At 35.4% G+C, this 20,008-nt stretch overlaps 3 protein-coding genes across 7 annotated transcripts; 1 reads left to right on the forward strand and 2 right to left on the reverse strand.

The window, feature by feature from the left end:
- Positions 1 to 889: 889 nt before the first annotated feature.
- Positions 890 to 6,881, reverse strand: LOC106669084 (SWI/SNF-related matrix-associated actin-dependent regulator of chromatin subfamily E member 1-like). Its single transcript, XM_014398350.2, has 11 exons — positions 6,621 to 6,881; positions 4,367 to 4,424; positions 4,252 to 4,298; positions 3,908 to 4,189; positions 3,736 to 3,820; positions 2,330 to 2,416; positions 1,774 to 1,946; positions 1,613 to 1,714; positions 1,319 to 1,558; positions 1,156 to 1,219; positions 890 to 1,094 (listed from the first exon to the last, which is right to left on the reverse strand). Exons 2-11 carry the CDS (start codon positions 4,422 to 4,424, stop codon positions 1,045 to 1,047), a joined length of 1,188 nt encoding a protein of 395 aa, XP_014253836.1. The 5' UTR covers positions 6,621 to 6,881; the 3' UTR covers positions 890 to 1,044.
- A 254-nt stretch (positions 6,882 to 7,135) lies between these two features.
- LOC106669073 (serine/threonine-protein phosphatase PGAM5, mitochondrial) lies at positions 7,136 to 15,371 on the forward strand. Of its 4 annotated transcripts, none has more exons than XM_024228088.1 (6): positions 7,136 to 7,291; positions 7,371 to 7,534; positions 11,052 to 11,173; positions 11,239 to 11,453; positions 14,966 to 15,099; positions 15,172 to 15,371. In XM_024228088.1, exons 2-6 carry the CDS (start codon positions 7,377 to 7,379, stop codon positions 15,320 to 15,322), a joined length of 780 nt encoding a protein of 259 aa, XP_024083856.1. In that variant the 5' UTR covers positions 7,136 to 7,291; positions 7,371 to 7,376; the 3' UTR covers positions 15,323 to 15,371. The 4 variants fall into 4 exon arrangements, with proteins under 4 accessions (XP_024083856.1, XP_014253819.1, XP_024083855.1 ...); XM_014398333.2 differs by having other exon boundaries at positions 7,200 to 7,277; XM_024228087.1 differs by having other exon boundaries at positions 7,229 to 7,534.
- Positions 15,372 to 15,611: 240 nt separating this feature from the next.
- LOC106669072 (actin-related protein 2/3 complex subunit 3) lies at positions 15,612 to 19,863 on the reverse strand. Of its 2 annotated transcripts, none has more exons than XM_014398332.2 (2): positions 19,727 to 19,863; positions 15,612 to 16,162 (listed from the first exon to the last, which is right to left on the reverse strand). In XM_014398332.2, the coding sequence occupies exon 2, from the start codon at positions 16,147 to 16,149 to the stop codon at positions 15,625 to 15,627; it is 525 nt and encodes a 174-aa protein (XP_014253818.1). In that variant the 5' UTR covers positions 16,150 to 16,162; positions 19,727 to 19,863; the 3' UTR covers positions 15,612 to 15,624. The 2 variants fall into 2 exon arrangements, with proteins under 2 accessions (XP_014253818.1, XP_024083858.1); XM_024228090.1 differs by lacking the exon at positions 19,727 to 19,863 and adding an exon at positions 16,239 to 16,257.
- Between the last annotated feature and the right edge of the window lie 145 nt (positions 19,864 to 20,008).

Consider the following 20,008-nt stretch of genomic DNA (forward strand, 5'->3'; position numbering starts at 1 on the left):
CCGATAAAAACCTTAATTAATTGTAATATATTAATTGATCAAGCGGGCCACGAAATTAGTGAATTTAATGATTTAAAATGAAGTATCCTTCACTAAAGCTCTCCGTGGCCATTTCATTTGTCATCAAGAATCCAATCCGATTACACGACATTTGAAAAATGGCAAAAAGGAGGGAAAATTCAAAAGGTGGGGTTGAGATAGAAGGTTAGTGTCCGAGTGGATCAAGGTCAAGACTCAAGTGGTAGAGCAGCGACGTATCTAGCTGAAGATCGTGGGTTCGAATCCCGCTCGTGCCATTGTCATTTTTATGTCAACTAAAAACCTTAATTAATTGTAATATTAATTGGTCAAGCGGACAACGAAATTAGTGAACTAAAAATAACTAGCAAATGCATGTGAGCATTAAATTGTATAATCACATTCCTCCGCTCTGTAGAGGATATTTTTTCAAGACAGTCTTTTTATAAATTATTTATAATTTTTCTATTCTATTCTAGTTTACTATTTTGTATTTAAGTTGCAACCAACATTTCTGCCAACTAATAACTCATTTAGATTAAGGTTTTTATTATGTTTGTATATGCTTGTCAGATTAACTCCATAACATTGTACCTTTTACATATAAATAAAAAACAGGAAAGGTCCAAGCACCCTGCCTTGTGGCACTCCTGCTCACAGAGTACTACACAATAATCCCGTGGACATATTCAGAAGAATTGTTCTGTTAGGTAGGAATGAAGGATTAGCAATGTACTAGGTATTATAAGGGCACTGCATTGGGTGGAAGGGACGGTCATGGGTCTTAGCTCCATTGAGGTTAGGATGGGATGGATACTTAAAATCAGATTGTGTTGAAGAAAAGAAAGGGTACAAAATAAACCAACATCTAAAATTATGAATGGTTTCAGAATTTAATTGAATACATAATAAAAGATAATTTAAAATATAAATCAAAAAATGTATTTTTAAATACAGTAATTATACAGTACCAAATAAAAAATCAGCAAAATTACAACATTGCTTAATGAAAAAAATTATGATTTATTATTGAGTAGTCTGATCGGCAGAGTCAATGGACATTTCTGGATCCTCGGCTGAAATTGAAATTATATCATTAAATTTAACAAAAATCACTACCGTGTTGTGTTAGTTTACCTCCAGTTGTACTTCCTTCTGTGCCTTCTTGACTTACTTCATCATTCGTTGACTGAGATTCAGCCTGTCAAAAATAGGAGTTAATTTTTAAAGTACCAGAAAATTGTTTTTACAACTTTTAAACAATCTATTCAAGATTTTGATTTAAATTTTAAATCCTTACGTCCTGTTGGTCGTCTGTGCTCGGTTGAGGCGTAGGCAACGTTGGCCCAGTTTCAACTGCTTGAGACGGTTCGAGGCCATTTGTCGTACTTGTAACGACAGCAGCAGGGGGTACTGGTGTCAGGCCGGCAGAAACTCCTGAATTTAAGACTGAAAGTCTGTTCCTCTCATTTTTTAACAAGTTGTACTGCTTTTCGATCATTTTATTGCAGGTTTCTTCATCGACGACTTTCTGGCAGTGCTATAAGTTTGTAAAAATTAGACTAATTTATTTATTTTTTAAAGAAAGCTGAACCTTCTTCAATTCTTCTTGGAATGCTTCACTTGCTTCAGCAAATTTCCTTTTCCTCGCTTCAAATTTTTCCTCGGTTTGTTGCAATTCAACTTCCAGCTTTTTCTAAAATAAGTAGTTTCATCAATAAAACTAAACGTCTTGCATACAACAAACCGACTTACTTGATGCATCGTCAATGATTCGACTTGTCTGTTGAGGATTTGCATTCTGGCAGTAGTTATAACAGACCTAACATCAGGGACAGCAGAGTCTGAGAATATCTCATTGATTAAACGTTGATTCCTACAGTATCTGGCATAAGCGACCATTTTTACAGAATAGCCATCATCATGATCTACAGAAAATAAAAAGTTTATAATACACAAAGTACACAGTGCCGATCTCCCTGAAGAAGGTGACATCAAAAAATGTGGCAGACAATATGGACATCTGATTAGAAAACCTAATTTTGGTGGTTTTCATACAATAATAAAAAATAATAAAAAATTGACAAAATTAGAACAACTTAAACTGTTGATTTAAGGCTTGAGGTATTGATAACAAAAAGGTGTAGAGGGTAAAGTGGGAGTACTAGAGCTTAAAAACTATTAAGAGGAGGCTGTGCGTCCATCAGAAAGACAGGTAGTATGTCGCATACATTGCATCTTAAGCAGTCAATGTGATAAACATTCTCCTAACTTTTTTTTTCTTTTTTCTGAAGAATAAGTCAATAATTACCATCTTCATCTTCTGCAGGCTCAATAAAAATCCTTCTCTCTGGTTTACTTGATGCTCTTTCTTCTCGGCTTTCTCCAGGCTGTGGGACTGAAATCAAATAGAATTTTGAACACTATAAATTTTATTTCATAACATTACAAATAAATTTCATCAAACATCTTTTTTGTCAAATAAAAAAAAATCATATTTTTTTATTTTATTTGTTATTTATATTCTTTTTTAACTTTCTTTTTCTTTTTATTTTTAATCCAATTAATTAAGGTTTTAAGTTGAGATAAAAAAGTCAGTGTCACGAGCAAGATTCGAACCCACGATCTTCAGCTAGATACGCCGCTGCTCTACCACTTGAGTTATCGTGACCTCGATCCACTCAGACACTAACTTCCTATCTCAACCCCACCTTTTGAATTTTCCCTCCTTTTTGCCATTTTTCAAATGTCGTGTAATCTATTTGATTCTTGGTGACAAGTGAAATGGCAACGGAGAGCTTTAGTGAAGTATACTTCATTTTAATTCATTAAATTCACTATTTTTGTGGTCCGCTTGACCAATTAATAACATTCAATTAATTAAGGTTTTAAGTTGAGATAAATCCCGAGGGGATCGAAGTCACGATAGCTCAAGTGGTAGAGTAGTAGCTGTCAAGCCGAAGGTCGTGGGTTCGAATCCCGCTCGTGACACTGACTTTTTATCTCAACTTAAAACTTTAATTAACTGAATGATAATAATTGGTCAAGCGGACCACGAAAAATAGTGAATTTATTTTTAATTTTAACAGTTAAAATGAATGAAAAATTGTAAATATATAATTTTATTGTTGTAACCATGCTGTTTTATAAATAATTTTTTTGTTTCTTTACAAATTCATTTTGTCAAAACTAATAACATGGATAATAACAACTGAAAGTATTAGAGAAAATCAATTATTATCGGAAAAAAAAGTATTTTTTTCTTCTTTTTTGTTCAACAGAAACATTTGTCCTCATTCACGATTTGGTGAAGAAAAGGCAGTCAAAATAGGATTTTGAAATAGTTTAAAATACAAAAATTCTAAATAATTCGTGACTGAAAAATTGACGCCAAGGGGATTGGACAAAATGCGTTGAGTTGCATGTTGCACACTCAGATTTTCGCCGCATACGGTTGACTCAATCAAAACTGTCAATCCCTGTCTTGTCAAGTGGAAAGAAGAAGTCCAATGTCCCACATTTTTATTTACCTTGGTCCGTCCTTTCTGCTATTACTATTGTGAATTTAAGTTTTTTTGTTTTTTTTTCTTATTACATCAGTATGGGATGTCAAATCCAGGAGAATATACAGAACGGGTAGCTCCCAGGGTAATTTAGGAGACTTTTTTGGAGAGGCATAATTTTAAATTGCTTATAAAAATGAAAATAATGATTTACTTGTGGTTCCTTTCGCTTTAGCAGCCATGTAACTTAAATAAGCAGGGGAGTTGTGATAAGCTTTCAAATTTCTTTCATATTCCAACTGAAAAAAAATTAAAATTAAAATAAAATAATGTTAAGCACTTAAATTTACATTTGAAAAAAGGGTTAAATTAAAAAAATTATATACTTTTTCTGTTTCATAATCCTCCACATATTCAGTCTTTTCTTCTTCGGGCAAGTCCCTCCACATCTGTCCGATGATCTTGCCGATTTCCCACAGTTTCAACTCCGGGTTTTGACTCTTCACCTGATCCCATACTTTCCTCTGATACCTCATATACGGCATCAGAGGCTTTTCAGGCGGTTTCGGCGCTTTCAACTTACTCGCGGTGGCTTTGCCGAGCTTTTGCGGTACGAATCCCGAATGCCCGGATGGCGTGGTGATGAAAGGAGATGAGCCACTGTCCTTCTGAAAAACGACACCAACGTAGATGTAAGTAAATTAACAAAAAAATAACTATCCAAACTTACACTCGGAGTACCAGTCCCTCCTGTACTACCACTTGTCCTAAAACGAGCTGAAAAAAAAAATTATAAATCGTGAAAAAAATCCAGTAATATTAATAGATAAAAATCGATACAGTACCATTAGGTGGTGGAGTGGACATGGCTGCTATTTGTTTATATCCAGCTGGTAAAGACATCTACAAAGAAATACATATTTATAAAATATGACAAAATGAGAGAAATCCTTAAGTAAAACTCTGTCTATAAGACAATGAAACAGCTAATCTGATCAAATATACATCTAAATAAATTAAATACTAGTGTGACTTTCGCTACACAAATCATATTCGGACAAAAAGGGACAGTAATCAGATAAAATTTGGTAATAAGGGATCTAAACCTGTTTTTACTGTATAATTTACAGATAGTTGGCAAATAGACCAACCAACTTTTAACTGAAGGCCTGAGAAACTTCGATTAACTTGTAAACAGTGATGATAGACAGGCCAGGATGATCGGAAATGTCAAATCTTTAGAATGACAAAATGTTAAAAGCTTTCTGAAATCATTCCAGGAGGAATAGGGAAAGAAACAGGCAAAAGAGATTTTTGTGAGAGAGGATCACCAATGGTCTGGGGATGCACAATGTACTTGGATGTTTCAAACCTCAAGTGAATGGTAAACTGTGAAAATTTTACCAAGTAACAACCGATACTATTACATATTTCAAGAGACTAATGATATCAAAATGGTCAGACCCAATGGTGAGAATCAGCTCTGAATTTTCTGACATCATGTCCAATGTTCCCCAAGGGAGTATCCTAGGACCGATCCTCTAACCTTAACACCTGCATCATGACCTTCACGGGTGACACTGCAATCCTCGACTCACATTGCCTTGCAGCAGAAGCAACCCAAGACCAACAAACTGGTATAAAGCTAAATGAAAAAGGAGCTGGTACATGACATTCACACTTAGAAGTACCTGCCCCCCCCATGGTATGGTATAGTGAAAAAGGATACTAGGAAGCAGGGTTTGCTCTCCCCAGGCACTGCAGCCTTCTGGCTTATTGTGCCTTCCTAGTTCCTTAGTTCAGTCAATGGACTCAATTCTTTTTAGAAGTATCAGGCCATTGAATGTCGCTGCTGCAATCTGATACAGCCCAAAACGTTTCCTCCTGTGGGCTAATGTAGCTCTGCAGTTTGTTAGTAAATGTGTTGGTGTCTCTTTTGCCTCCTTGCAGAATCTATATGTGCCACCTTGGATTGTTCCAATTTTCTTTAAGTGTCCATTTATTCTGCAGTGTCCTGTTCGGATTCGCAGTCTGTTCCTGCTTCCTTTGACACATTCTGTGATTTCTTTCTTACCAAAATTGGTTAGAAGATTCTTGGATTGTTTATGTCCAATGAATGAATTCCATTGTTCATTTTCTTTTTGTCCTTCTTTCTGAGATATTCGTTAATAGTGTGGATTCCTATGCCACAGAAGGATTCAGATCCTATCAGCGGTATGGCAGCCCCTTTCCTTGCAAGGCTGTCCGCTTTCTCTTTGCCTTCTACTCCCATGTGTCCTGGGACCCAGCAGAGGCTGACTTTATTCTGCACACCTAATATGTTTAATTTGGTTTTGCAGTTCAGCACCATCCTTGAACTAATGATACTTGAGCTTAGTGCTTGGCTATCTGACATGATAGCTATATTCTTGTTTTTGTACCCTTTACTTAGTTTGAATTGGGTACATTTTTCAATTGCATAAATCTCAGCTTGGAAGATACTGGTGTTTTCCCATGGGTTCTGAGTATTTGGTTCCGGGTCCAAATACTCCTGCCTCCGTACCTTCTTGTGTTCTAGATCCATCTGTGTACCAGAGGATGGTGCCATTTTTAAAGGAGTTATTTCCCTTTCTTTTATGGTACACAGATATATTCGGAATTTTTGGTTAAATTCAAACATCCTGTTCATGTCATCTCTTGGAGCCGTGAGTGATGGATGGTTTTTCCATAGTTACTGCCTCTCCATTTCAGTTTTTTCCTGTTGAAGGAACATATTAATAACATTTTACTTGTTGGGCAGATTATATGGCAGCTAGTATTGCCACTAGCTCAGCACAAAAATTGCTGCACATTGGAGAAAGAGAGAAAAGATATTTCCTATCATTGGATGTAAAAGCATCACTCCTGCTCCAGTTCCTTTCTGCGACCATCAGTGCACCAGCTGATCGTCTTAGCAGAGGACATCAAGTTGACTGTACAGCAGAATGAAGGTGTCTTAAAACCGACGTACGGTAGTATTTTCCGAGTTGAATACGGGTATTATTTTGAGCAGAACGAGTACAAATACTTCTTAAACTTAGTGCATGTCTATTAAAACAATAAATTATTAAAGTTTCATACCTTTTTCGGTGTTGTTTTTTAGTTTTCAACCAGAATGACTCTTATTCCGCCGGCTTTACACGTACACTTTCAACCCTTTTTAAAAACTTAAAACCCTCGGGTTAAAACAATAAAACTCATTTAAATTAAACAATTGGGCTTATTCTCGATATTTATTACTATTATAAATTAATATTCAAGTCTGAAATGTATGACAATACCATTAGGACTTTGACGTTAAAAGGTAAACAGAAATGTAACCTAAAAACATGGAGGTAAGCTAAACAGCTTTCCTACCAGAGTGGACTGTAGCGTCTCAACACCAAAATAACCCTGTTGAAATTTGCTTATTATTATTTATTTAAATAATAATTTTACTGTTTTTAATATTTTTAAATAGTTTTTAAAGTTTAAATCTGGCTAAGTTAAAGGGTATCGTTACAAAGTGTACAGTTAAAAGTATGCAGGTTGTTTAAAGTTAAAACAGAACTTTGATAATTAAATTGTTTTTGTTTTATTTAATTTTTAATGAAATATATTTATTGTTTATTTTTAAAAAAGGTATTTATTGGTTCGATGTCGGTTGTTGAGTACCTGTCCCTGGCATGAAAACGTGCCAGTATCGATATCGACGTCGGTTGTATCGAAAGTGGAAACCTCTTAGGCCGGGCGGCCGGGGTCAGTAAACATCTGTGCGTCCCTTTGTTCCAAACCCGCCTATTCTCTTTTCTGTCGGTTTTATTTTGTATTTTCGACTTTATTTCAATTTAGGGGAAAATGTCGCGGTTCATGAGATTGGCGAAGATGACGGGGCTCGGCACCCTGGGCCTCGTCGCCTACTGCTCCGACAGGTTCAACATGCCGGAAATCAGGGCTGAAAGCAGGCCTCGTACTTTCCCAACCGAAAAGAGAAAATGGGATTCAAACTGGGATTTGTAAGTGAAAAGAGTAGACAAATGTATTTTTTTAATTATTTCTTTCTAAGTAGATAATATCCAGGCTAAAGGCAAACAATGATCAAGCTTGAACTAAATACACTGACATGCAAAAAAGTCCGCCCATCTATAACTTGATTTGGGTATATTTTCATATATTAATCAAAGTTTCACGTTTTTTAACGTTCAGTAATTTAAAAATATTAAAAATTTGTTTTAATTTAGCCTTAGGTTTTTAATTAACATTTTAATATCGCGTATTTCCTCCTTAATTACATCTCGAAGATGCCTCGGCATACTATCTACCAATCTGGAAATGTCTCTTTGCTGGAGGTTAGCCTATTCTTCAGGAAGAGTCTTTTCAAGATGGTGGAGTGTATCAGGAAGTGTGCTCGTCTCATAAATATCCAACGTACCTAGACTCTGCAGGCCAAAGCAATCGGAGTGGCTTCCAAAGACAAGCCTGGCTCAGTGGCTTCTGAGCCATGAGCACAACGCCAACTGTGCTCCTCGAGGTGTTGTTTAACCTCCCACCACTTCACATTTTAATCCATGGAGAACCCAAAGCAGCAGCCCACATAATCATAAATGGACAACCATCTGCAATGGGCCATGTAAATAAACAATGGAACCTGAGGGAGGAGAGACAGGCAGATGCCATATTTGGTATGCCGATCGATGCCACTACAAAATACAATTTAACTAACAAGTACAAGGTACTGAAATCAGAAAGGGAAAAATGGGCCAAAGGAACACCGCCAAAGGCAAACTCCTACTGGTACACTGTTGGTTCCAAAACCAACAAGAGTTCGGGAGCTGGAGCCTTTAGGATGAACCCAATGGCCGAAATGATGGTAAATCTAGGTAAATTTGCTACAGTTTTCCAGTCTGAAATTGTAGTGATTGAACACTATGCCAGGGAAATAAAAAGGCTAAGAATACATTCCCAGAAAGATAGCCAACTTCCTAGGCAGCAGTAAAGGCCCTAGCATCATGCAAAGAGTGTTTGAAACTGCATAGTGGCCCTGAAGGAAGTCAGTGACACTAATGACCTAACCCTGGCATGGGCCACTGGGCATAGAGGCAACAAGTTGGACATGTTGGCCAAAGAGGAGCCAACATGGACTTGGGGGTCCTGAACCCTACTGTGGCTTAGCATCCTGTCACAAAAGAGGATATATCTTAAAATAGATCCTCAAAGACTCCAAAACCAGATTCTTAAAAGGGCCATCCGCAAAACTTACAAAAGAATTACTGGAAGGCAACTGGAACGAACCAGGATTTTGGTTGGACTCCTGACAGGACATTGCCACTTAAGAAAGCACTTAGGAGTACAGAATCCTCCATCACAAATCCAAATAAATTGTATCCAAAGAAAACAAAAGGAGAAATGGATAAGCTCTAGCAGCACTAGACACAGTAAACTTAGGTTAAAACAACCCTCCCCAATGCTGGCAAACCCATTGCTGCAGTTGGAGAGGGCCAGAATCAGAGGAGTGATAGGACTAGCAGTGCCTGGGGAGCACAAACCCCGCTTTGTAGTATCCTCATCACCATCTTCACTAAAAACCCATATTAGGTACAACAATTTTCACTGTTTGTACAAGCAGTTCTGCAATCATCACATTGATGAATGTCGACGCTGAAATTCTCTCAAAATTCAAACTGCTCAGTTAAATATAATGGCACAGATTCCAGTTAAGCGCTTATGGCGTAGTATCAGACTTAATGCTCAGCATACAGTCTTCATATGGAGGAGGAATGTTGTTGCACTGGCAGTGGATTGGTACTGAGTAGTGCGAAGAACTGCATTGAGCTCAGAACTAGAACTTACTCTACTATTCTGCAGTACAGGCTAGTCCTTATACCCTGCCTTTGCTGGGTTGTAAATTTTAGCCGGGAAGAGCTTGTAGGCATTGACCCCATTTCCTCATAGATACTGTGTTCGTGATCTTGACCCATGAGCCTTGGATGAAATGGCTGTATATGAAGCTGGCTAGGCCTCAGGTGAAATAGTAAGGAGTCAATAGTAAACAATTGAGATTTCTGGGCAAGTAACCTAGCACGGGTTAGATTAGATTACATAGGAGCTGGCCTCTTTACTTCTCTTCTTTACGACCTACACACTGTGTCCAGTATTGGTCTATGGTTGTGCAGAGCTCCTCACTAAGCTTAAGTCTTTTTAATAACCTCCATAGCTTTTTCATGGGCTCCCATGAGTATCCTTCAGGCTCTGGCTTATCCTCTCCCAGGATAGGAATCTTAGTCTACATAGGCCTTCACACCAACGGAGGACATGTTCCACTTCTTCTTCTGGGCAATATCTGCACAGGCTTGTTTCTGCCATCCAGAGTGTATACATATGCCTCCTGGTCTGCAGTGTCCAGTTAGCAGCCCAACTATTATTCTAGTCCTAGCCCATCTAGATTTACTAACGTTCATTGTCAACTTTTTTACATGCCTTTGTCCCAGACTACATTACCATTGAATGGAGGACATATTCTTAATCCGTTGTCTAATGGATCTGCATTTTTGGCAATTTGGTATGCCATGAGAAGGTTAAGGGAAATAAGTGTGTCCTCATCAAATTTCCCTACTCATCGTTGCCCTGGTACCCACACAAGGGTAATTTTGTCATTTTTCTTACTTGGTTACCGGAACATAAAATCAGTCGTTTGTTGAAAATTAAATTTTATTTCACAGTATCAACTTGTTCAAAACTGCTCATACTTCCTCCCAATCTTTTGAGTTGTATTACAGTGGTATAGTGTCAATTACCCATTGGGTGTCGGGGGCAAACCATTTTACAATACTTTTTATGTATTACTAACAATTAAAATTCCATGAGCTGTGGCTCACCTCCAGAACCACCAGCAAGGCAAATACAAATCACACATACTAACCAATGATAAATGGCAATTTTTAATCTTCATCCAGTTTGCTGAACATTCAACATTCATTTCATATTGCCAAATTTTCCAGGATCAGAATTTATTTTCTCATAATCTTTTGAATTAGGAGATTTTTTTTGTGGTCTGTGTATTGAAATTTTCATGATTTCTGATCCTTCGGATTTCAACCTCAGTGTAGGTTAGCAAATATTGAAATAGTACGAAATATAAATTTATTTATTAAGGGTAAGCCAGCCAGAGCTTTGAAAGTGCTAAAATGAAACTGTAGTGATATTTCAATAATTAAAACCTTACATTGAGGAAATAACCAATGACAAAATTCTTCAGCCTTTTCACGTACTTATAATAATCCTAACTAAATGAAAACTGCTCTTACCCACCAATGAACGTATCAAAATGTAATAGACAAACCAAAAAGGACCAAACTATGTGACAATATCGTACAATTTTTATAATCATTAAAGTATTGATTTCGATCATCGTGGCTATTAGGTTTCGTTAAAAAAATAAAACTACATGTTAGGACAAATGCTAGTTCTAAATGACAGCATAACTTATTATGTTTTACTAATTTGATAAGAAAATTATTTGTTTTTAATTTTTAGTCGTGAAGGATTGGAAAATGGGCAGGACACCAAGCTGGCCAAAAGATTTATTATTCTTATAAGGCACGGGCAGTATCATACAGATGGGAAAACAGAGTCAGAAATGAAGCTGACAGAATTAGGTTATTAATGACATTTTAAAGTTTATAACATAATGTTCAATGTGCATAAAAATTATAATTGACAGGTCGAGAGCAAGCACGTATGACGGGACAGAGGCTCAAGGAACTAGGAATCCGTTATACGAAGTTGATACATTCTCCGATGACAAGGGCAAGAGAAACGGCTGAAATTATCCACGAATTCATTCCTGATGTACCGACGGAAGAGTGCCCTCTGCTTGAAGAGGGTTCACCTATTGAACCCGAGCCTCCGAGTAAAACCTGGAGGCCGCCGCATTATGTAAATATATTTTTGTAACTAATTAGAAATGTATTAATATTTGTATATAATATTGTATATTTATACATATTAATTTGTATATTAGTATGTATTAATTTATATAAACATTTTGATATGTAATAGTCATGTCATCTGTGAGATGCCTTTTCAAAGAAATGCAATATTATTAATTATCTACCACTAAACTTAAACAAAATAGAGATAAACTTCAACAAAAAATTAAATATTTCAGAAATAAGTCAAAATCATCATTTTTTTTTGGGGGGGGGGGAGGGATTGCCACCAATTTAAATCACATCATCTTCATCATTGTGGTTTTCAATCAAAGGCTTTTTTGATACATCAATTGTTTAAAAAAAAAAAATTGTGGATCAACACCTTTTTACTGCTGGATATTTACCCTAATCCACATCTTTCTCGTTAATATGATTATGAAGTATGTTATCCTAATACGTGTTAACTCTTTAAGGGGGTCAACAATATCTCAGATTTTTTTTTTTTTTTTTTCAAATCCCTCCATTCTTCTTTTAATATCTGATGAACTAACGGTCCAGGGGGTCATGGTAGCTGAAGTCTGGTTAATGCATCAGGCTCTCAGTTTAGTAGATCCCACGGTCGTGGGTTTTGATTCACACCGTCCTCTCGATTTTTCGGGCGCATAAGAGGAGCAGAGGTCGCAAAGAAAGTTCACACAGCACTCACCAACAAGTCTCAGAGAATTCAATCAAGACCCTTTTGAAAACGAATTGCTTCGATGGAAGGACATTGGCACAATTTAAAGAGCTCACAAAATGTGACTATGAAGGAGTACAATAAGTTGTAAAGCTGGCATGCTTAAAAAAAAAAAAGTATACAATGAAATTCCGGGCTCAAATTGTGCATGTTTTAGAATAAGTTTTTGTGCATAAAGTTATTTTAGACTTAATTAATGTTTTTAGTTGAGATAAAAAAGTTAATGGCACGAGCGGGATTCGAACCCACGATCTTCGGCTAGGTGCGCCGCTGCTCTACCACTTGATCCATTGTCACCTCGATCCACTTGGACACCGACTTCCCATTTCTACCACACCTTTTGAATTTTCCCTCCTTTTTGCCATTTTTCAAATGTCGTGTTATCGGATTGGATTCTCGACGACAAATGAAATGGCCACGGAGAGCTTTAGTGAAGTATACTTCATTTTAAATCATTAAATTCACTAATTTCGTGGTTCGCTTGACCAATTAATATCTTTCAATTAATTAAGGTTTTTGGTTGAGATAAAAAAGTTAATGGCACGAGCGGGATTCGGAATTCAAAAAGGTGGGGTTGTGATGGGAAGTTAGTGTCCGAGAGGATGGAAGTCACGATAGCTCAAGTGGTACAGCAGAGGCGTATTTAGCCGAAGATCGTGGGTTCGAATTCCGCTCGTGCCATTGACTTTTTTATCTCAACTAAAAACTTTAATTAATTGTAATATATTAATTGGTCAAGTGAATCACGAAATTAGTGAATTTAGTTATTTTAGAAGCTGTTCAAGATTAATAAACTGTCTGAAAATGCATTTAAAAAATGGCCTGGATTGATGTTCCTTTTTCTCAAGATCTCAGTAAAGATTTTTTTGTTCAAACAGTACTCCTATACAAAGGACACCTCAAACTTTTTTTTTTTTTTTTTTTTTTTTTTAATCGTCTCATGAAAGCCCAAAAATATGATTTTTCTCCATTGATTATTTATGCTGGATTTTTGACATTTTAAGCATCCTTTTTGTGGCATATTGTTTCATTTGGGTCACACAATACTGCCAATGTTTAAATTTTTTCCACCGGATAGCCGGGACTCCTTATATTGAGATTTATCCATTCGTAACACTATTCTGATCTTTGTAAACCTTTTAATTTTTAAATTGCATTGTGTTTCTACTTTTTGTTATTTCCCTTTTTTTTTAAACATAATTTTGGTATAACATATAATGCATAAATTTAATTTAGAAGTTGTTCAGGATTAATAAAACTGAAAATAAAATTGAAAAATGGTAAAAAGGAGGGAAAATTCAAAAGGTGGGGTTGAGATGGGAACTGGTGCCCGAGTGGATCGAGGTCACGATAGCTCAAGTGGTAGAGCAGCGGCGTATCAAGCCGAAGATCGTGGGTTCAAATTCCGCTCGTGCCATTGTCTTTTTTATCTCATCTAAAAACCTTAATTAATAGTAATTAATAAAACTGTCTGAAAATGCATTAAAAAAAATTGCCTAGATTGATGTACTTTTTTCTTAAGAAAGAACACTTTTTTCCCAAGTGCTCCTATATAAAATACATCTCGAACTATTTTTTTAAACCATCTCATTATATTGGGATTTATCCATTCGTAGACATCATTCTGATCTTTGTGAAACTTTTAATTTTTAAATTGCATCATGGTTCTATTTTTTGTTGTTTCCTTGTTTTTAAACATAATTTTGGTATAAAGTATAATGCATAAATTTAATTTAGAAGTTGTTCAGGATTAACAAAACTGTCTGAAAATCCATTACAAAAAAATTGCCTAGATTGATGTAGTTTTTTCTTAAGAACTCAAGAAAGAACACTCCCCCCCCCCCAAAGTGCTCTTATACAAGACCCCTTGTACCATTTTTTTTTTTTTTTTTTTTTTTTTTTTTTTTTTTTTTTTTTTTTTTTTTTTTTTTAAATCTCGTTATATTGGGATTTATCCATTCATAGAAACCATTCTGATCTTTGTAAACCTTTTAATTTTTTTAAATTGCATCATGGTTCTATTTTTTGTTGTTTCCCTTTTTTTTAAAACATAATTTTGGTATAAGTTATAATGCAGAAAGTTATTTTAGTTGTTCAGGATTAATACAACTCTGAGAATGCATTACAAAAAATTACCTAGATTTATGTACTTTTTTCTCAAGAAAGAACACTTTTTCCCAACAGTGCTCCTGAATAAAATACACCTCGAACCATTTTTTGATTTTTTTTTAACCATCTCATTATATTGGGATTTATCCATTCATAGAAACCATTCTGAATTTTGTGAACTTTTTAATTTTTAAATTGCATCGTGGTTCTATTTTGTGTTCTTTCCTTGTTTTTAAACATAATTTTGGTACAAGTAATAATGCATAAATTTAATTTAGAAGCTGTTCAGGATTAATGAAACTGTCTGACATTACAAAAAAAATGCCTGGATTGATGTTCCTTTTCCTCGAGATTTCAAGATAGAACAATGTTCTCGTTAAATTCGGATTTATCCATTCGTAGACACCATTAAACCTTTCCATTTTTAAATTGCATCATGGTTCTATTTTTATTTATCTATTTTTTTAAACAATACAATAAACACAAATAATTCATGTAGCGTGATCATCTCTGATCATCTTGGTTTCTTATTCTTTATCCGATACTTCTTGTCATTATTCACTGGTTTGTAAATATTACAGCTGTAATAAGCAGATCAGGAAGATTGGAGGTGAATTCCACTGTAAATTTGTCAGTTTTATTTTGTTGATCGTAATAATCACACTTTCCAGCAGTATCATCAGGATGGCGCTAGGATTGAAGCCGCTTTCAGAAAATATTTCCACAGAGCTAGTCCACACCAAGAAAAAGATACCTACGAAATAATAGTCTGCCATGCAAACGTTATTAGATATTTTGTCTGCAGGTAAAAAGGATAAACAAAAATATTGAAATAATTTTGTAAATGTATCAACATCGAATCTGTTTATATTTTTAGAGCTTTGCAAATACCACCTGAAGCGTGGCTACGCTTTTCTCTCAGGCATGCGAGTATGACGAGTATTATAATTTATGACGGTGGAAAAGTATCTTTAAGGAGTTTCGGTGACGCTGGTTATATGCCACCTCATACAATTACAACATCATAGTATAACATTGTGTTTAATTTTTGTTATGTAATATAAATTTCTAAAACACCATGGTATTTCATTTTCCTTCTTTCCCTGCAGTTATATTAAATGATTTCCCAAGACAATTAAATTTATTATTATTTTTTAACTTGTTAGATATGGTCAAGTGATTTATGTTTGAAAGTATAAAACATACAAGATGAACTGTGTAAAGTGCATATTTATTTAATATTATTCGTAGAAAGAGGATTACATATATAAATTTATTCAGTAATAATGAAAACTTATATAATTTAAAAAACAATAATTATTTTTAAATTTTATTCGCCAGGAGCAGACAATGATTTATCCATGAACTTCTTTTTGGCAAAGCACAACCACCATTTAATAGGCAGGTCACCTCCGTATATAGTTTTGCAAAGCCTCGTTCCGGTCTCTTGGCGCAATTGTAAAAGATATTGCCTCATCTGATCCGCCTCTGTGGGCGATGATGGTTTAGCGTACACTGAATTCAATGGAAACCCGTCTTCCCCGGGTATCGCAAACTTCGACACAGCGAGCATGTATGTCTCTTTCATGGCCTCGTTTTGCGACCTCACCTTCTGAATCCTTTTCAGACACTCGGTTATGTACAGCGTTATATAAATGAGCACCCTATCAGCTTCGCTTTTGATTTCGTAAGTTCTAAAAAACACGTTGGCTTTAAAATAATAAATGGCTTCGTCTATTATGTCCTCCTTCGATGTGGTCGGCGCAGGGCCACGGTGCGCTGTATTGATCGGCAGAACGGCCATGTTACCAAGGCATTGACTATAATTTAATATATTTGAGTGATAAGCCGGCATTTTGGACTAGACCCTGAAAAAATTATATCTATTATTAACTTATACTACTTTTATATAAATTATAAAAAACTATTTTACTTATGACTGACATTTTCAACTTAAGATAAGGCAGTGACAAATAAGGCCGTCAGTTTAAAAATAGTTTCATGGTTATAACTGATAAATTATAATCAGACTAACCAATAAGGAAATGAGTGAGTACGATCAACAGTAAAATGGACATGGCCTAGATACTTTATTATCTATTTATAGAAGTACATGCAAACAGAATATAATCTCACCTACACCAAAGAAAGAAATTAAGTCAATTATATTATAAAAACCAAACTTATGATGAAAAAATTTTTTTGTTCAGGCTCCTTAGTCCTTGTATGTAGTGTTAGTTGAGAGAGCCAAGGTAAACAAAATACCATTGTGAGGATGACATTACTGCTTATTGTGGTTAGCCAATCCTTGATGGGTTGGTCTGTCCTATTTCAGAATTTTGTCAGTGTGCCTGAACTGAAAATGGCAAAATTCTGAAATAGGACAGACCAACCCAGTGACGATAGGCAAGCCAAAAGAATCAGTCAAGACCAAATTACAGAAGATTTAATTATGCACCAGTCAACAGATTAGGCTGAACGAAATTATGGTCGCCTATAACAGGAAGTCAACTGGATCTTGTAACGTAATTCGACCAGTGGAAATATCAATATTTTATGGACGGGAAGAACTAGATGAGGAAATTGCAGGCCTGAACAATATTTTCCAAAATGCAGAAGAAAACAAGCACAACTGGCGACACACACCAAATAGATTCAAAACCCCTGGGACTCAATTCCACACTAGATTGTTAATATAATGCCTATAAAACCATTTTTAAAAAAATCACAAAGACAATGGCAACAACAGAGTTAAGTGAACTTTCTCCAAAGAAATGTGACTATATCAGTAGAAAAGCATATATATAAGAGTTTTCAAATAAATTAATTAATAAAATAATTAAGTTAATTAATAATTAAGTTTTAAAAGAAATTAATACTACTGACAATTTCCTTTGGAAAGCAACTCCTGAGAATCTCGAAAACCCTCTAATATTCCCAATCTACAAGTAATGGGAAAAAACATTACATGTGATGTAGAAAAATGCACAGAATTTGCATACCATTTTGAGAAATTCTACATCAAGTGAGCAACTTCAGATAAATACCACCTTGTTGCAGATCAGGGGGAAAAATCCTAGTTTAATCCTTTTTAAAAAAGATATTTCTGTAAATCCTAGTTTTACTCTTAATAATGCATATTACATGTTCTGGCCTCAGGGAAGGCCTAAAATCTAGGCATTGAGTAAATAAACGACCAGATTTCTTTTTGTGAAAAGAATCACATTTTTCAACAAGAACGGTTTGAAGCTGTTCAAAGTTTGCTGGAAACAGTGAAAAATGTCTAACCCGCCACCTTTATTATGTCCCATAATGTTCTATTCATGTGAGGAGAAAGTGCTGGTCAATTCATTGTGGTAATCCCTACATTCTCCAATGGGTGTCTGCTCAAGGTACATGCGGTTGCAGCATTTTATGCATTAACACAAAGCTGCCAATAAATGGAGCGAATGGAACCATAGCATCCAGAAGAACTATGTACGTTATGCAGTCAAAAGTACCTTCTGTATGAGAATCAGTTCGGTATGCGTATGGACTTGATTCTACCACATACCATTCCTGACTGTCTTTGGAAAGTGTGACTGAGGCTTGAAGCAAAGCAACTCATACGTTAAGAGAATAGCCTTTCTACTCTATGCTTCTCCAGCAATAGAGAACCTGATGCTGAATGTCAGAGACTAAGCTATTCTCACAAAGCGTCCTGATGAATGTTTAAGAGCTCACCATTACAGACCATTTGGAGTTAAGGAAGCCGTTATATGACGGTTCCCTAGTGTGGAAAAAGCAGGAAAATAATCATTTCTTGCTATCATATGGCAGTCGACCTTTTCTTTGATCGAGACTTCCAGTGGCCCTAAACCATTGTATACCATCATGGATGGTAGCACGTGGCACACCAAGAACGGTCCATTGTTGGCGAAAGCAACTGCCTGGGTGAGACGAATCTTCTCAACGAAAAACCACAATTAATAATCTATTTTTTTACTCAAATTTGTTTCATCAAAGAAAACAATTTAAAAACAACAAACTCATTAGACAAATTGGTTCCAGAAAGGTCGAAATTGAACCGATTTTTTTTTATTTCTAATCTAAAAGGTGTAAAATGATTAATAGCACTCTATAAAGGTTAACGACAAGTTATTCATGTTGTGTTTACTTTTTAAGTCAACTATTAATCTTTACACATAGTTATTATGAAAAATGTGTCATTTTTTTATGAGTATATAAATCCCAGTGTATGTTTTTAATATAATGCGCTCACTCTTAAATGATCAAAACTGTGCAGCATGGAAGCCTCACATTACATGAGTCATACCGCCATTGTGATGAGACCGCACCTGGTCATAAACATTTGTTTCTACGTATTATGAATCATTCTTATGCTCCAGACCACCAGATTTCTGCTTAAATTTAGCACTAAACAAAAATAAGACAGATTTTCAATCTTGCGTTCTGATAAATCTGTAGGCTTTCGGGCCACAAATATCTCAAGAAATGCCCAAACTGACTCTATCTTCATAATCCGTCCATTTTCTATTACAGTTATAAAAATCCAATGGGTTCTCATTCCTAAGCTTGGATTGGCCAACCTATAAAACTCCCCTGGAAGTTGTCAATATAGTAAAATGATAAAATATTGAAAAAAATGGCAAAAAGGAGGGAAAATTCAAAAGGTGGGGTTGAGATGGGAAGTTAGTATCCGAGTGGATCGTGGTCACGATAGCTCAAGTGGTAGAGCAGCGGCGTATCTAGCCGAAGATCGTGGGTTCGAATCCCGCTCGTGCCATTGACTTTTTTATCTCAACTAAAAACCTTAATTAATTGAAAGCTATTAATTGGTCAAGTGGACCATGAAAACTAGTGAATATAATAAAATGAAATGATATTGGACACCGAAGAGTATGAAAACCTTTCTGTCTACATTTGAATCCTTTTAAAATACAATGATACAGCCATTAAATAATAAATCTAGATACAGAAAAAAGAAATAGCGATTAGAAGTATTTGTTTAAGAATTAAGGGTGGACATGTTGAACCACTTGTAGGTGGGCCACTTATATATTATAGAAGGACCAGGACGAAAACGTCAATTTTTTTTTTTTTTTGTAAATAAATCTATGTTGAAATCTCATCTAGAAATTATTGAGGGATAATGAATAGGGAAAATGAGTTTCCCTTCTGCCAGGGTTGGAAAAAAAACCTTTCTTGACCAGTATCAACAACCAAATTTCATGAAAAACCTGTCCTTTTTTTATTTAATAAATGCGTGTCTGAAGAGTGCAGAAAGGCCGGGCCAAATTGAATGTAACATTAAACATAAATTTCATAACGTTTTTGAATTTGGTACTTAAAAGGTGAAACACTTTCAAGCCGCCCGGTCAATTTGGTTAACAAAATAAGTTTAAAAAAAAAACATTAGCATAAACACTTACAATTTAAATAACCACGCCGTCTCTGAGAATTTTTTGACGTTGATATAAATTAATTAACAAATCATAAAATAATAACAGTTACATTATAAAAGAACCTGCAGAGTTCCTCCACCCTTTCTTTGATATGACTAACGTTGCCCACTCTTCTGAGTGAGTCAATTGAGTTACACCCAGGGGGTTTACAAAAAAATCGAATTTTTTAAAAATGAATTTAACCTTTAAACGTTTAATAATAAAATTATAAACAAATATTTTAAAGTTTGTTAAAAATAAGTGGAAGGC

This window comes from Cimex lectularius, unplaced genomic scaffold, assembly GCF_000648675.2.
Source record: "Cimex lectularius strain Harlan isolate CLEC.00 unplaced genomic scaffold, Clec_2.1 scaffold183, whole genome shotgun sequence".
Taxonomy (NCBI): Eukaryota; Metazoa; Arthropoda; class Insecta; order Hemiptera; family Cimicidae; genus Cimex; species Cimex lectularius.

Coding starts and splice junctions, on each gene's coding strand:
- LOC106669084 (XM_014398350.2), bottom strand. CDS start 4,424: ATGTCTTTACCAGCTGGATATAAACAAATAGCAGCCATGTCCACTCCA. Junction 4,299..4,366: donor GTCCACTCCACCACCTAATG/GTACTGTATCGA, acceptor TTTTTTTTTCAG/CTCGTTTTAGGACAAGTGGT. Junction 1,559..1,612: donor TCCAAGAAGAATTGAAGAAG/GTTCAGCTTTCT, acceptor ACAAACTTATAG/CACTGCCAGAAAGTCGTCGA.
- LOC106669072 (XM_014398332.2), bottom strand. CDS start 16,149: ATGCCGGCTTATCACTCAAATATATTAAATTATAGTCAATGCCTTGGT.
- LOC106669073 (XM_024228088.1), top strand. CDS start 7,377: ATGTCGCGGTTCATGAGATTGGCGAAGATGACGGGGCTCGGCACCCTG. Junction 11,174..11,238: donor AATGAAGCTGACAGAATTAG/GTTATTAATGAC, acceptor TATAATTGACAG/GTCGAGAGCAAGCACGTATG. Junction 15,100..15,171: donor ATTAGATATTTTGTCTGCAG/GTAAAAAGGATA, acceptor TTATATTTTTAG/AGCTTTGCAAATACCACCTG.